A 13,960-nucleotide genomic window follows, 5' to 3' on the forward strand; every position below is an offset into this window, starting at 1 on the left:
AGGCTTTTTGCCAGGGTGAGCAATGCTTAAAATCCATATCCATTCTCAGCACCATGGCTGCCCATAAAGATGGCTGAGATGCAAACAAGCAAAGCTACTAGAACCTCTCATTTTTCCCAGGAACTAGACCTGTACTGGAGTGTGTGTGTGTGGGGCGGGGAGGGTGGAGAGGAGAGAGAAGAAAAGGAAAAAAAAAAAGAAAACAGAGACTATATACAAGATGAAATTATAAATATAAAGTAAGCACATTTCCTTCACTGTGATGAGTGTTCAATAATTATATTTACCAACCACAGTAAAACTACTATTAAAAATAATATTCCGGCTTTGAAAGAACTTTTAAAATTTGAATCAAAAGCTAGAAGAACCCCCTGGGCTGTATAAGTGCGGTCTGAGAGTGTCTAAATCTCTTGGCTCCAATATATTCTTTGTCTCCCTCAAGGACCAGGATTCCTTCTTCATGAATTCTGCCTATCTTTTCAGCTTTAGTCCCTGCTTTTTCTAGGCCCAGCTTTCAAGAGGGAAAGAATCCTAATAGACTCATTTTCCTAGATTGGGCAGAGGTGTGGAGACACTTTGCAGATTGCTGGACCCTTTGTCCGGTCACCTGTAGCTTGTGGTATAAAAACACCCTATTTCTGTAGAAGGCCCCTCAGAGGGGCATGGGTTGAGGGGTTACAGAATTTCCTGGAAAGGGCTGGTAAGCATACCAAGCAGTGAAATTGATGGCTGCCATTTTTGTAGTATCTCCCTAGGCTCACTTTTAAATTAAATTTCCCCTCCTCCTTTTCAAGCCAAGGAGGCTGTTTCATGCCTCCAGGTGTTTACAATCCCATTTTCTCTGCAAAGTACAATGTTCTTTCTACTTTTGGGGGAGGAGGGGTACAGGGGATTGAACTCAGGGCACTCTATCACTGAGCCACATCCCCAGCCCTATTTTGCATTTTTAAATTTTATTTTATTTAGGGAGAGGGCCTCTCCTTTGCTGAGGCTGGCTTTGAACTCGTGATCCTCCTGCCTCAGCTTCCCGAGCCGCTGGGATTACAGGCGTACTCCACTGCATCGGGCTCCTTTTTATTTTTGTTTGCCTGGAAAACTCCTATTCTTCTTTTAGGAGTTGGTCCTAAGGTCATCGCACCTGTAAAGTTTTTCATTAGCACCCCTTTTAGAAGAAACTTGACTTTTAGAAGGGCTGAAAGTGACTTTCTGGTGTCATACTTAATGGAATCTAACTCCAAAGGGCGGGCATAAAACGCTGCAGGGTGTAAGTTGTTAATGAGAGCAAAGGAAAGTGAATCTTTTGGAAAATTCTGTAAGTACTAACCCAGAACTAACATTTTTAAGAACTCAAGGACCACACACTCCTCACAGGGAGAAATGGAAGGAATCTGCGCCTGCTCAGAGTCAGGAACACGGTTTCCCCGCCCCTTGCGGTCACAGCCGGAAGCGGCTCGCAGGTTGGAGGCTTGCCATCCCGCCGGAACTGAGTCGCCGCGCTGCAGGTTCCCACCCGGAGAGGTGTCCGACGCTCTCGCAGACCGGCAACATGGCGTGGTCCGGAAATAAGGTAGCGGGAACCTTGGGCTGAGGCCCTCGTCTTTCTAGGCAGCTGGCGGGGGTGAGGGAAGACCATGGTGATGGGCTGGAGCAGGACAGCCGGACCGAGGGAAGCCCGAGGAGAAGAGCTGAGGATGTGGAGTCCTGAATTTGAGTCTCGCTCACTCGTCACCCCTCCCCTTTCCCTCCTCTCCCACTCACTTCTCATCCTGCTTTCCTCCCACCCTTCCCTGAATCCCACTCCAGCTCCTACCCTACGTCCTCTTTGTTGCTGCTGAGCCTGAGTTCTCAGAGTCTTTATAAAAATGGAAGTTAGCCAGGATAAGCACCTGTCCCACAGACCAGTAAAACTGCAAAGAGGGTTTTTTGTGAATAAAATAACTTGAAATGTAGTGTTGTATAATTACCTCCATAATAGTGTAATATCTAGAGTTTATTGAAAGCTTACTTATTGTGATGTACCTTTTATTCTTGTCTCATTTAATTTTCACAACAACCTTGCGATGTGAAAACTGTTATTCCCCCGTTTGCAAGTGGGAAAATGGCAAAGAAATAAAGTCATTATCCCATTATCATCCTGTCCATAAGTGGTGGAGTTCAGTTTTGAAACCAGGCTTTTTTCAGAGTCCTGGAGAATCTTGTGTTTCTAGTAATCTGTAATCCTTGGTGTCCTGGATTAAGAACAGAAAATACAATTGATTCTAAAATGATTTTTGAGTCACTAGAGGGAGGTGTGATTCCAGGGATTCATCCATCCATCCATCCATGCATACATTTAATACAGATAAATGAGATAGGAGTTTAAATAACTCTCTAGACCCCTCAACTTCCTGCTGGGAAATGTTGATCAAACAATTATGAAGGTGTTTACCTCTCTTATTCTTCTTTCAGCTGCTGAAAACTTCTTACCTCCAGTGGAGGAGCTGTTTGTGGCAGATGAACTTGGAGTAAAATCCTAACAGTCTGTATTGCTGCAGTGTAGAAATGAAGAGTTGCTATGTTGCTCCATTTCTCTTTCCTGTTTTTTTTTTTTTTAACTGCTTCCAGAAGGGAACTCAAAATACCATGTAGACCATTTTTCCAGATAAATTCCATAATATGAAACTGTGATGCTATTTTCTGGATATCTGATTCTTGGCAAAAGACCTTTAGTCCTTTAAGTGTTTTATAGTTTAAAGGTAGCTTTTGTGAACATGTGTTAAATAAATGCAGCAGCGTACTTTGTGACTCTTAAGTGTCTTTAGATTTTTAGGCTTAGGGCATTAAAACTATGGGTTGTAAATTTTACTGCTCTCAGAGAAATTCTGTAGTTCATTACTACCTACCCCCCAAATAAATTATCTTTACTCCAGAAGTTTCTTAATATTAGTGCATTATGTTCAATTCTATATAAACTAGGGGAAAATAGTTTTTAATTTTAATTTTAAATTGTTGCCAAAGGTTAACCAAATTTAGAAATCATCTGTAACTTCTGATAGGAGCTTATCCAGATTTTTAAAACACTTCTAGGGTCAGGAAATCATTGCTTTAGGAAACGGAGTTTCCTTTATTGATCACTTCTAAATTGTTATTTTTTTTCCCTTTATAAGAAGTCAATCAATCTCTCTAACTTCCATCTGTTGAGTCTACTATCTGTCCCACAGACCAATCATTTTATAACACAGCTGCCAAATATTTAGGAGGAAATTCTCATGTTCCCCTTAATCTTCTCTCTGACTCAAATATCTAGCTTTTCCCCAAATGTTCTTTATGTCACATATTCTCCAGATCCTTCCCTAACCTCATTTCATGTTCAGTTGTAATTAGTCGTCCTCTTAAGATGTGATACCCAGAATTGCTCACACTTTGATCAGTGAAAAAAGCGCAGGTGAGACTAGAAAGAATGTAATCTCTGGAAACCAAGTTCATCTAATCCAATAGTTGTCCTCTCTCTTTCAATTAACAGCAAAGTTAAGTGACATTCCTAAGGATTCATAGCTCATTAGCAGTAAAGATGGTCTACTTGTATTGCTTTTTTCATCATAATACTCTTCCTTTCTAGATTTCACTATGCTATTGATACAACCTAAAATATCTTGGGGATGGAGTGAAATGGGTGTGGGGATGTAGTGCTAAAACTGTTTCATACCTGACTCTATAATTTACTCTGAAATTATGAGTTACTTTTAGTTCAGTTTTCCTGCAGCTTGTATTCAGTTAAATTTTGGATGCCAAATCTAGAGTGTAAAACATCATATGTATCCCTTTATTTTGATTTTATTATTATTATTATTATTTTATTTTATTTTATTTTTTGCAGTTCTGGGACATGAATCCAGGGCCTTCCCTGCTAGCTAGGCAAACTCTGTACCATTGGCCTTATATCCCCAGCCTATATGTATCCCTTTAATTTTTAGTTTATATTTGTTTAATCCCCTGTGTATGTGATTGCTATCTAATGAGTTTTGCCTTCATGTAAGTGGTTCCCTCTGTCTATAACTTCCTTTTTCTCATGACTGACTCCTCATTCTTTTAAGACTCACCTGAGGGTCAGATTGAAGAAGTTTTTTTCCACCTCTATTCCTCCTCTGTTCCATCCACCAGTCTTGTGTAGATATATCTTCTGTTCTCTCTTGATAACCACTACAAACCTATAAATTTATTAATTCATTAACATGTATTTATTTGTATCTGTGCCTTCTAGTAGAATAGATTTGGTGTCTTAGTCTTTATTTCCGATCCCCAATTTATAAACTGATTCAGATTATTGGGGTGTATCATCCTAGCGCATAGAATGAAGCAGTCACTTATTGTCACAAATGCTTCATGACAAATTGCCCATTCAGGAACTAACAATAAAAGCATCTATACTAATGCTTGTAGTACTGCAGATCAACTGCACTTTGTATGATATATGTTGGGATCAGCTGGGCTGGACTTAACTGTAGCCTGAAGATTGATTTAGATCTTCCCATCTTGGTTTTTTTCTGGGATCAGGCCAAAGGAGTGTCAGCTGCCTGAAGCATGCCTCTCTCCTGGAAGTTGCTTTCTAACTTTTAGAGAATATTAGAACTATTTAAGGATTCTCCAAAGTAAAGCTTTATATCTTACATGCATTCTCTCTATAGAACATACCCTTCCTTTATTGTGCTTCCCCTAAATACCAGTATAGGTTCTGTGGGTACAATAAGAAAGGAACCTCAGAATCCTTTTTTTATAAATGTTATTTTATCACATTCTTTGGGACTTTGTTTCTAGGCAGCTGTTGTGCTATGTATGGATGTGGGCTTTGCTATGAGTAACTCCTGTCCTGGTGAAGAATCTCCTTTTGAACAAGCAAAGAAAGTGATGACCATGTTTGTCCAACGACAGGTGAGTTTCAAATTGACCTTGAGCTTGTAAACTACATTGCCTCCACCTATTAATGCAAGATACCAACCTTATAATATCTACCCTCTGTGTTTAGGGGAATTTGGGTGGATTTCCTACCTATACTCATAAAGGTTCATTTATCACTAGAACCTGCTATTTTTTCTTTCCCTTCTGTTGGCCCCTTCACTGGATATTAACAGTTTTTATCAGAAACAAAGGGCAGTAATGTTTAAAAACACACCCTCTGGGCCAGGTGACTTGGCTTAGAATCCTTGCTTTGCCATATCATTTACTAACCACATCATCCTAAGCAAGTTCTTCAACTTCTTTGTACCTAGTCCATTTACCTTTTGCTGTGTAGCGAACTACCTCAAACCTTTATGTCCCTTTTTTTTTTTTTTTTTTTTTGATACTGGGAATTGAATTCAGGGGTGTTCTACCATAGAGCTACATTCCCAGTCTTTTATCATTCCTGGTTATTTGGGATGATTATATGATCTCTGCTAGGTTATTCCCTCTTAAGGCTTATACAGTTGCTTTTGTTGGAGGCTGGGGTGGGTATCATCTGAAGGCTTGACTGGGTTGAATGTCCAAAGTGGCATACTCACATGTCTGAAAAATAATCTTATGGCAACTGTGAACTCAGTTGGTGCGCTCCATCAGTACCTCCGCTTCACTATGTAGCTTGGGATGCAAACAGTATAGCAGCTGGTTTTAAGAAGTAGTATCCAAGAGCAAGTATTCATTTTAAGAGACCCTGCCTATATGGCTTCTTATGACCTAGCTTTAGAAATCCCAGAAAACCAGTTTCATTGTTTTCTATTGGTCAGACAAGTCACCAAGGCCAGCTCAAATTTAAGGGTGGAGAATTACATTTATTTTAATAAGGAATAGCCTGCAAATACAGGGAGCAAAGGAATGGATGGATGGTGACCATCTTGGGGACTATCTACCACAGTGTCTGGGGAGAAAAGTGAGAAAAATAACAAAACTTCCCACATAGAGTTGTTTTGAGGAATAAAAGAATTAATATAGGTAAAGTGCTTATTGTTAACAATATGAAATTATTAGTTCTTACTATTTCTGCCCCTTCTACTTGGTATGACTGCCATGTTTTTTAAGTCCATGAGAACTTGCATCATTCACTGGGTACTGCAACTCCTCCTGGACACCTCTGCTATTTTTCTGGGTATTGCCATTTGCATGAGGCACTGCTACTTCCCACCTGTCATTCTAGATTTTCATAAATTCTGATGACTTGAAGTCCTTGGTGTGTCAAAGAAGAGATCACTGTAACCCTATTTGATTATAGGTGTGTTGGTAGTATTCAAGTAGTACTGCTGTGTCCCAATATAGTAAAAGATGTTTACTTTTGCCTTCTGTGGATTGAATGTAAACCTGCATGCATGCTAATAAGTATGTCCTTTACCACAGAGCTACACCCCTCAGCTCCTAGAGTTTTTTATTGCTGTTGTTTTTGTTTTAAGAGAAGCCATCTAAGTGAATCTAAAGGGTTGAGAGACAAAGCCATATAGGTACTATACCAGTTTCATACCTCCCTCAAAATTTTCTCCTCTACCATAACTGAAGTTTTTGTCTTTGGATCAAGATTATCTTAGCTTCAGGTGAATTCTTGTCTAGGAGGCAGATACCTGCCCAGGCCATGTGCTAGACATTTTTGAACCCAAGTGGCAGGGACTTTTGCTTCATGTACAACTGGGAATTGTATTTGGAATTGTTTTGGGAAATTTAGCAGGCAAAACAATAATAAAAAATGATAGAATTAATTTCTCTTCCCATAGAGCAGTTCTCTGCATTATGTAAAAGGCTCATATTAACACTTTGGTGGGGATGAGATTGCCTTTTGTATCAGATACTGTTTTTCATTTTATTATGAAGTGTTTCATAAAAGAGGAAAATGAGAAAAGTACCATAATCAAACCCACTTTCCCATTGTCTTATGCTATGCAGTCCTAACGCTTTACTATATATTTTTTTCTTTTCGTATAAAGTAATGTACCTTATATTACAGATGAAGTTGAAGCCCTTTACTAGTGCTTTTTCTTTTTCTTCTGTTCCTTTCCTTAGAATTTCGGTAGTTGTGACCATGCATATTTTGTATGCGTTGGACATAAGCGAAGATTCCTAAATAATAATGTTGTATCAAGCCATCAGAAGTATATGGAAATGATTTTATATGGCACATGTAATTTTGCAGTTAATTTTTTTCAGCCTTATGGTTTTGAAATTTATTCACATCAATAAAATGTTGCACGAACTCATTAATTTTTACTGATATAATACTTCATTGTATAAGTATTCTGCAATGTATTCTTGTGTTCTGTTGGTAGATTGGATATTTGCAGTTTTTTCCTTATTATGAACTGTCCTGAAGTGCAAACTTTCTTGTTCATTGTCTTATGTACATGTGTAAGAATTTCTCTAGGGTATATATGCCTATCTGTGAAATGGCTGGAATATAGAATATGAACTTGCAAAATTTTTTTCCAATCTCTGGAAAATCCCTACCTTGAATAAATATTTTAGGAAGAAAGACTACAATCTTTTCAAATTATCCATGATTAGTTAACATTAAAGAATTAGATTCTGATTTGACTGGAAGACATTAAAAGCAGTTACCACCTTCCTATTTCTTCACTCTAACTTGTGCTAAAATGAGACTTATAATCAATAATTTTAAAAAATCTACTTAAAACCTAGTAATTGTCATTATCAGTAAGTCCCATATTTGATCAAGCCTAATGTTTGTGACCCCATGGACCTGCCATAGAGAAGTATAACTGTCTGATCTTGAAGGTTAGGATTCTTATTGCTTCCAGGTTGTTTTAATATGATTTTCAGCCTTCTGATGTTCTTCTCTAGGTGTTTGCTGAGAGCAAGAATGAGATTGCTTTGGTCCTGTTTGGTACAGATGGCACTGAGAATGCCCTTGCTGCTGGGGACCAGTATCAGAACATCACAGTACACAGACACCTGATGCTACCAGATTTTGATTTGCTAGAGGACATTGAAAGCCGAATCCAACCAGGTTCTCAACAAGCTGACTGTATCCTTTTCAACCAGAGAAGACTGAAGAAATTTTTGTTGATCTCGGGAGTCCTCATAATCTAGTTTGGTGGGGCTCTCTTAGAGTCCTGGCTCTGTGCATCTAGGCATATTTTGTTCTGAGGAGAAGGAGGTAATGTGGGTTATGATTTAATGTGAAATTAATCAAATTGGTTACCCAGGCTGTAGGTCCTCCAATCACATGCCCTTTCTCTGCATTACTGATACTGAGAAGTTAGGAGGCATTGAAAAGGAAGATATTAGGAAGTATATGTGTGTATTGATTATATGATTATCTTTGGTGGGAATGCTGGTTAGAAATGTTTCAGTAGAGAAAAGATAGTTTTAGAATAGTTAGCATTAGCATTCTACTTGCTTTTCTAGATGGAGGGTGCTTTTGTGCTAAAAATCAAGTTGATATCCAAACTCAGATTTTCAGTTTCTTCCATAGATTTCCTAATTTTAAGGACTTACTCTTGGTTTTTGTTTGTTTGTGTTTTTTTGTTTGTTTGTTTGTTTTTTGTTTTTTTTCCCCTCAACAATTAGTAGTACCATTCTGATCACTGGGAGATGCTCTGTGTTGAGTGACTTACAAATACTACATTATGGCTTAATTCTAATTTAAGAATATACTGTGATCACAAAAGATGACTTCTAGATATTGATAAAGGGCATCAAAATTTTCAGTTAAAAATGAATAGATTATCTCTTTTTCACACTGTATGCAGGATGTATATTTTGATGTATAGCATTTGTGAATATATGTTCATAAAATAAATTTTGGAGGAAGGACATTTGAGCAAGCACTTGTAAGTTCTCACATAGTCCACTGTATAATTTCTAGCACTGTGGACTTTGCTAGAAAAAAAGTTACATGTTCATAGAAAGAAGTGACTGGTGCTCTTTCTACCCTTAACCAGCTGAGTCCTGGATGCCCTGATTGTGTGCATGGATGTGATTCAGAATGAAACTGTGTAAGTACCTCACTCAAAGCTGGATATGAGTCTTTGCAAAAAATTGTACAGTTTGATAAATATTCAGTGCATCATGTGATTTGTTATTCATCAGGTAGCATGTTTTTTGTTGCAAAAGGGACTTTTTTTGATACAAAGTGGTTCAATCTCAGCTTTTTAAAAGTTTAAGAAGATGAAGGGCTGTATTTGGGGGAAACAAACACTTGATGTATTTCAATTTCCTTTTTACTTAATTACCAGGAATTTAAAAAAATACTAAGTGGGGGCTAGCAATATAGTTTAGTGATAGAATACTTATCTAGCATATGCAAGGTACTGGGTTTGATTCCCCAGCACCACAAAAACAAAATGAAACAAATAAAATAAAAAGATAAAAATACCAAGTGGTGTATAATCCCTAAGTAACTGATATTAAGTAGTAACTCTGACCACCTTCCTGATTCATTATGTATTTAATTATTGTGCAGTGAAGTTGTATGTCTTTGAACACATAAACTCTGCTCAGTGACCAAGTATATTTGAGTTTGTAGAATATAACTAAGAATGATTTCTTAATGTGATATCTCTCTCTCTCTCTTTCTCTCTCTCAGAGGAAAGAAGTTTGAGAAGAAGCATATTGAAGTGTTCACTGACCTCAACAGCCCATTCAGCAAAGATCAGCTAGATATTATAATTCATAACTTGAAGAAATCTGGCATCTCCCTCCAGTTCTTGTAAGGTCCTAAGAATAATGTATGTAGACAAGTCCTGTCATCCCTAATGCAGTGAATGAGACCCTTTATGAAGACTCCATGGGAGTCTTCTCTTTTGGCAAACTTGGAATCTGTCACATGACTGATTGCTCAGCAAACACTGATTGTTCTTTGTTTTCTAGGAACTCTTGAGTTTTGGTGATAAGGAGTGGAAATCCCAGTGATATATAGTGAAACAAAGGAATTGAACAGTAACATCATTTGTGTACTGTTTTTGGACTCATAGAATTGAGGGATTAGAATAATCTTTTGAGGATATTCAGTTTCTCTCTTGTCTGAATATAAGATTTTATTCAAACAGTTATCAGATTGATGATTTCTTTATTGAAAAAGCTCACGAGAACTGCCCTACTGATCATAATTTCTTTGGTGGGACAAAAATTTCTGCTTGGGAATCATTTTATAACATATAGTGTTTGTATTTACACTTTCTCAGATCTGAAGGATGCAGGGATATGTAAAATAATTTTCTTGTTTGTACTTAGAGATGAGGAAACAGATTTATGGGAAAACATATACTTCACAGTTTATTAGGCAGAGTTTCTCCTCTCACAGTAGCTTAAATTTCCCCTCCAGCATTTACTTTCTTCATCATACCTCCCTAACAAAAAAACTCTTCACTACACTAATCCTGGGGCTGCATTTGAAGTCTATTTTTCTTGTTCTATTTTTGGTGAAAGCAAGTGATGGTATAGGATGTTGAATTATTAATCTAGGGGTGCTCATTTTTCAAATTGAGAGCTGTACTAAGAAGCCTCTAGCTGTGAGTGGTAAGCCTTCGGCTCTTTAAAATGCCTGCCATAGGGAATTGACCTCTCTTGCATGCATATATCTCATAATAGTGCTGAGGGACATCTTCCTGTAGGACTGTAGAAAGAGATTCCGAATAACTCATCAAATTGGTACTTGTTAAGACAGTACTTCAGAAAAAATTAAGTGCTTTTTAAATGACACTTCTTATTGAGTTGAGAGTTTCTCAGTACTACGGAATCCCAGTTCAGCTTCTGTTTCCCATTCATGATCTCAGGTTACCACCACACAGTTGAAGTATACTGTATTGCACTTCTGCCAATGTCATTGAGAAAAAGCTGTGTTTCTTTTTTTTTGGTATGAGAAACCCAAAAAGAGGGATGCTTATTATTTGACTGATTAATTTTTTTCTTGGGTGATATGTTTTCTTCTTGTGCTACAAACTGCCAGCATACAAAGCTTATGGTTTTATTGTTTTGTGTATTCCATGTTTGGTCGATTGTTCTAGGTGAATTTAAAAAATACCAGCAGCATAAAAAAGCACTATGTTTTTATCAGGCTTGTTCCTCAGACACAGCTTTGAGTTTCTTCTGCTGACTATTGAGAATGCTTACTTCTGATTAAATGTAGGGCAGAAAGAACTGCTATTTAACTTTTTAATTAAGGGTAAGCTTCTAATTCTTCATTTTATCATCTGTCATTCCTTCTTCCTGGCCAATATGTGGAAATAGCAGTAACAAATTCTGGATGCAACCTTGCTTCCTGGAAGCTTTTTATTTGACAAATAATGTAGGGCCTACAAATCTGTCATGTGAAATATGTGTAGAAACATTTCAAACAAAAACCCTATTTTAAGTATAGCAAATAAAATGATTGAAAAATTCCCTTAAAAATAACCATCCACATAGAGGTGGCCAGCAGAGAATGTCGAGTGAACTGAAAAGGTTGCCAAATTTAGCCAGTTAGGTTTGCAGGGGTAAGAGAGTAAGGGGTGTTGCTATGGAAAGTATCTCGCCCTTTCAGTCACGCGACTGAATCTTTGCTCCATTATTTATTAACTATGTAGCTTTGGCCAGATTATTTCATCTCAGTAGCTTTAGTTGCTTTTAGAAAATGGAGGTAAAATCTTTAATGTAAGGATTAAATGAGATTGTTTATGCAAAAGTATTTGTAAAATATTATATAGAATATTACCAAAATTTATTTGGATGGTTCATTTTTTAATTTGCATATTGATTATTGAATATTTTCATAACTGGTAATCCCAACTTAATTTTGGCTCATTTCAATAAACACCTGGCATGAAACTCAAAAACAAAATTGGGTTTTACTTATATCTAGCAATTTTATGATTTCTGTATAGAAATTCTATGTCTTCAGTAATATTTGAGTTTTAAGTATTTTACATACATTGTTTTATTTAAACCCCATAATAATTATGAGGGATTATTAGTAGGCTTTGGTTTTTCTTTTGCCTGCCTAGAATATCATATAGCCTTTTTCTAAAAAAATATTCCTTCCTGAACTCTAACATTCTACCTGGAGGTTAGACTAACATCTTCTAGTTTTGACCCTCAGGCTATCATTGTTTCTGATTTTTTTTTTTTTTTTTTTTTTAATTTGAGACCACTAGATTGAACTAGGCCCTTTTAGGTAGTGGAGTCAGGCATTATGATTTTGTGTTAGTTCACCCTGTTGTGTGACAAAATACCTTAGACTGAGAAGTTTATAAACAAAATAAATTTATTTCTTAGAATTCTGCAGGTTTGGGAAGTTGAAGATCACAACCTAAGCAGATTCAGTGTTTGGTAAGGGACTTCTGCTTCCAAGATGGTGCCTGTTGCTGTGTCTTCACATAGCTCAAAGGCCAAAAAAGATAGAAAAAAGGCAAGCCCTTCAGTCTCTTTTTTCATTTTTTTTTCTTTCTTTCTTTTCTTTTCTTTTTGGTACTAGGATTTGACCCAGAAGCACTTTACCACTGAGCTATCTCCCCAGGCTTTTACTTTATTTTTTATTATTTTTTGGTATTGTGGATTAAATTCAGGGGTGCTTAACTGAGCCACATTCCCCACCCTTTTTATCTGTTATTTTTGAGACAGGGTCTTGCTAAGGGCCTTAGGGCCTTGGTAAGTTGCTGAGGCTAGATTGAACTTGTGATCCTTCTGTCTCAGACCCCTGAGTCATTGGGATTACAAGTGTGCACCACCATGCCCTGCTCTTTTTTATTTTTTATTTTGATACAGAGTCTTACTAAGTTGCTGAGAGTCACATTAAGTTGCCCAGGCTGGCCTCAGACTTGGTATCCTCCTGCCTCAGCTTCCTGAGTTGCTGGAATTATAAGGCATACACCACTGTGCCTGGCCCCTTTAATCCCTTATATAGGGTCTCTGATGCCATTTCTGCAGATTCCACCATCATGATTTAATCATCCCTCCAAAGATATCACTTCTTATTTATTTATTTATTTATTTATTTATTTATTTATTTATTTATTTTAGTTTTCGGTGGACACAACATCTTTGTTTGTACGTGGTGCTGAGAATCGAACCTGGGCCCCATGCATGCCAGGCGAGCGCGCTACTGCTTGAACCACATCCCCAGCCCATCACTTCTTAATACTATCACATTAACGATTAAGTTTCAACATAGGAATTTGGGTGGATACATTTAGACCATAGCAGAGCTTGAATGTATGTGGAGGCAATGTGGAGGAAGCCATAATTGAGCAAGTGAAGCCAGTATAAAGGCAAACAGAGGCACATTATGGAGAGAGACAATGAGAGGGTCAGGTATTGTCGCATGAGAGATCCTGGGTCTAGTCTTCCTAAGGCCATGTACAGCTGTTTCTTTAGTTGTTTGGTTATATACCAAATCAAAGAGGTTTTAGTCACTTGAAATGAGAAGAGTATTGGCAGATGAGAAATATGAAGTTTTGTGAGATTGACGTGAATATTTTCTTGTAGCTTGTGAGTATCAGTCAAAGGATTGGAACCCAGTTTATTTGGCTTCAGAGCTTGTTCTCTTAACTATTGCTAATCTTTTCTTAATAGTTTGCCCTTCCCAATTGCCAAGATAAATGGTACTGGGGACAGAGGAGATGGCAGCTTGTACTTAGATGATCGTGGACCCTCCTTTCCTCAAAAAGGTATTACTGAGCAGCAAAAAGAAGGCATTCAGATGGTGAAAAATGTGATGATGTCTTTAGAAGGTGAAGATGGGCTGGATGAAATTTATTCCTTCCGGTAAGAAGTGAAAGTATGTGGCAACTTTTAGTTGTACCCAACTTTTAGTTGTACCCAAATAAATTTCTTTTGATCATGTATTTCCTTAATGCTTTGCTTTTTTGAGCTGCTCTCAAATTAGCAGCCAGTCTTTAAATGTATTCTGAGTTTTATTAAAGAAATGGTATACTTACCTTCATCTGCCTTTTCTGCCTTTGTGTGGTTATCACAGGTTTCTCACTTATTTCCAGACTTATATAAATGGAGTTTGCGAATATAGAGAAAAAAC

The 13,960-nt window shown here is 37.4% G+C and overlaps 1 protein-coding gene across 3 annotated transcripts in view; it reads left to right on the forward strand.

The window, feature by feature from the left end:
* The first annotated feature begins 1,421 nt into the window (after window positions 1-1,421).
* The window catches only part of Xrcc5 (X-ray repair cross complementing 5), an 82,421-nt gene continuing 69,882 nt past the window's right edge, over window positions 1,422-13,960 (forward strand). Inside the window, exons 1-7 of one of the 3 annotated variants that reach the window (XM_078017974.1) lie at window positions 1,495-1,567; window positions 2,449-2,518; window positions 4,795-4,908; window positions 7,792-7,975; window positions 8,900-8,948; window positions 9,539-9,661; window positions 13,501-13,692. In XM_078017974.1, coding sequence (XP_077874100.1) covers window positions 4,813-4,908; window positions 7,792-7,975; window positions 8,900-8,948; window positions 9,539-9,661; window positions 13,501-13,692 — 644 coding nt within the window. In that variant the 5' untranslated portion in view covers window positions 1,495-1,567; window positions 2,449-2,518; window positions 4,795-4,812. The other 2 variants (XM_005331837.5, XM_078017975.1) reach the window with 2 other exon arrangements.

Source organism: Ictidomys tridecemlineatus, chromosome 7 (assembly GCF_052094955.1).
Source record: "Ictidomys tridecemlineatus isolate mIctTri1 chromosome 7, mIctTri1.hap1, whole genome shotgun sequence".
NCBI classification, from domain to species: domain Eukaryota; kingdom Metazoa; phylum Chordata; class Mammalia; order Rodentia; family Sciuridae; genus Ictidomys; species Ictidomys tridecemlineatus.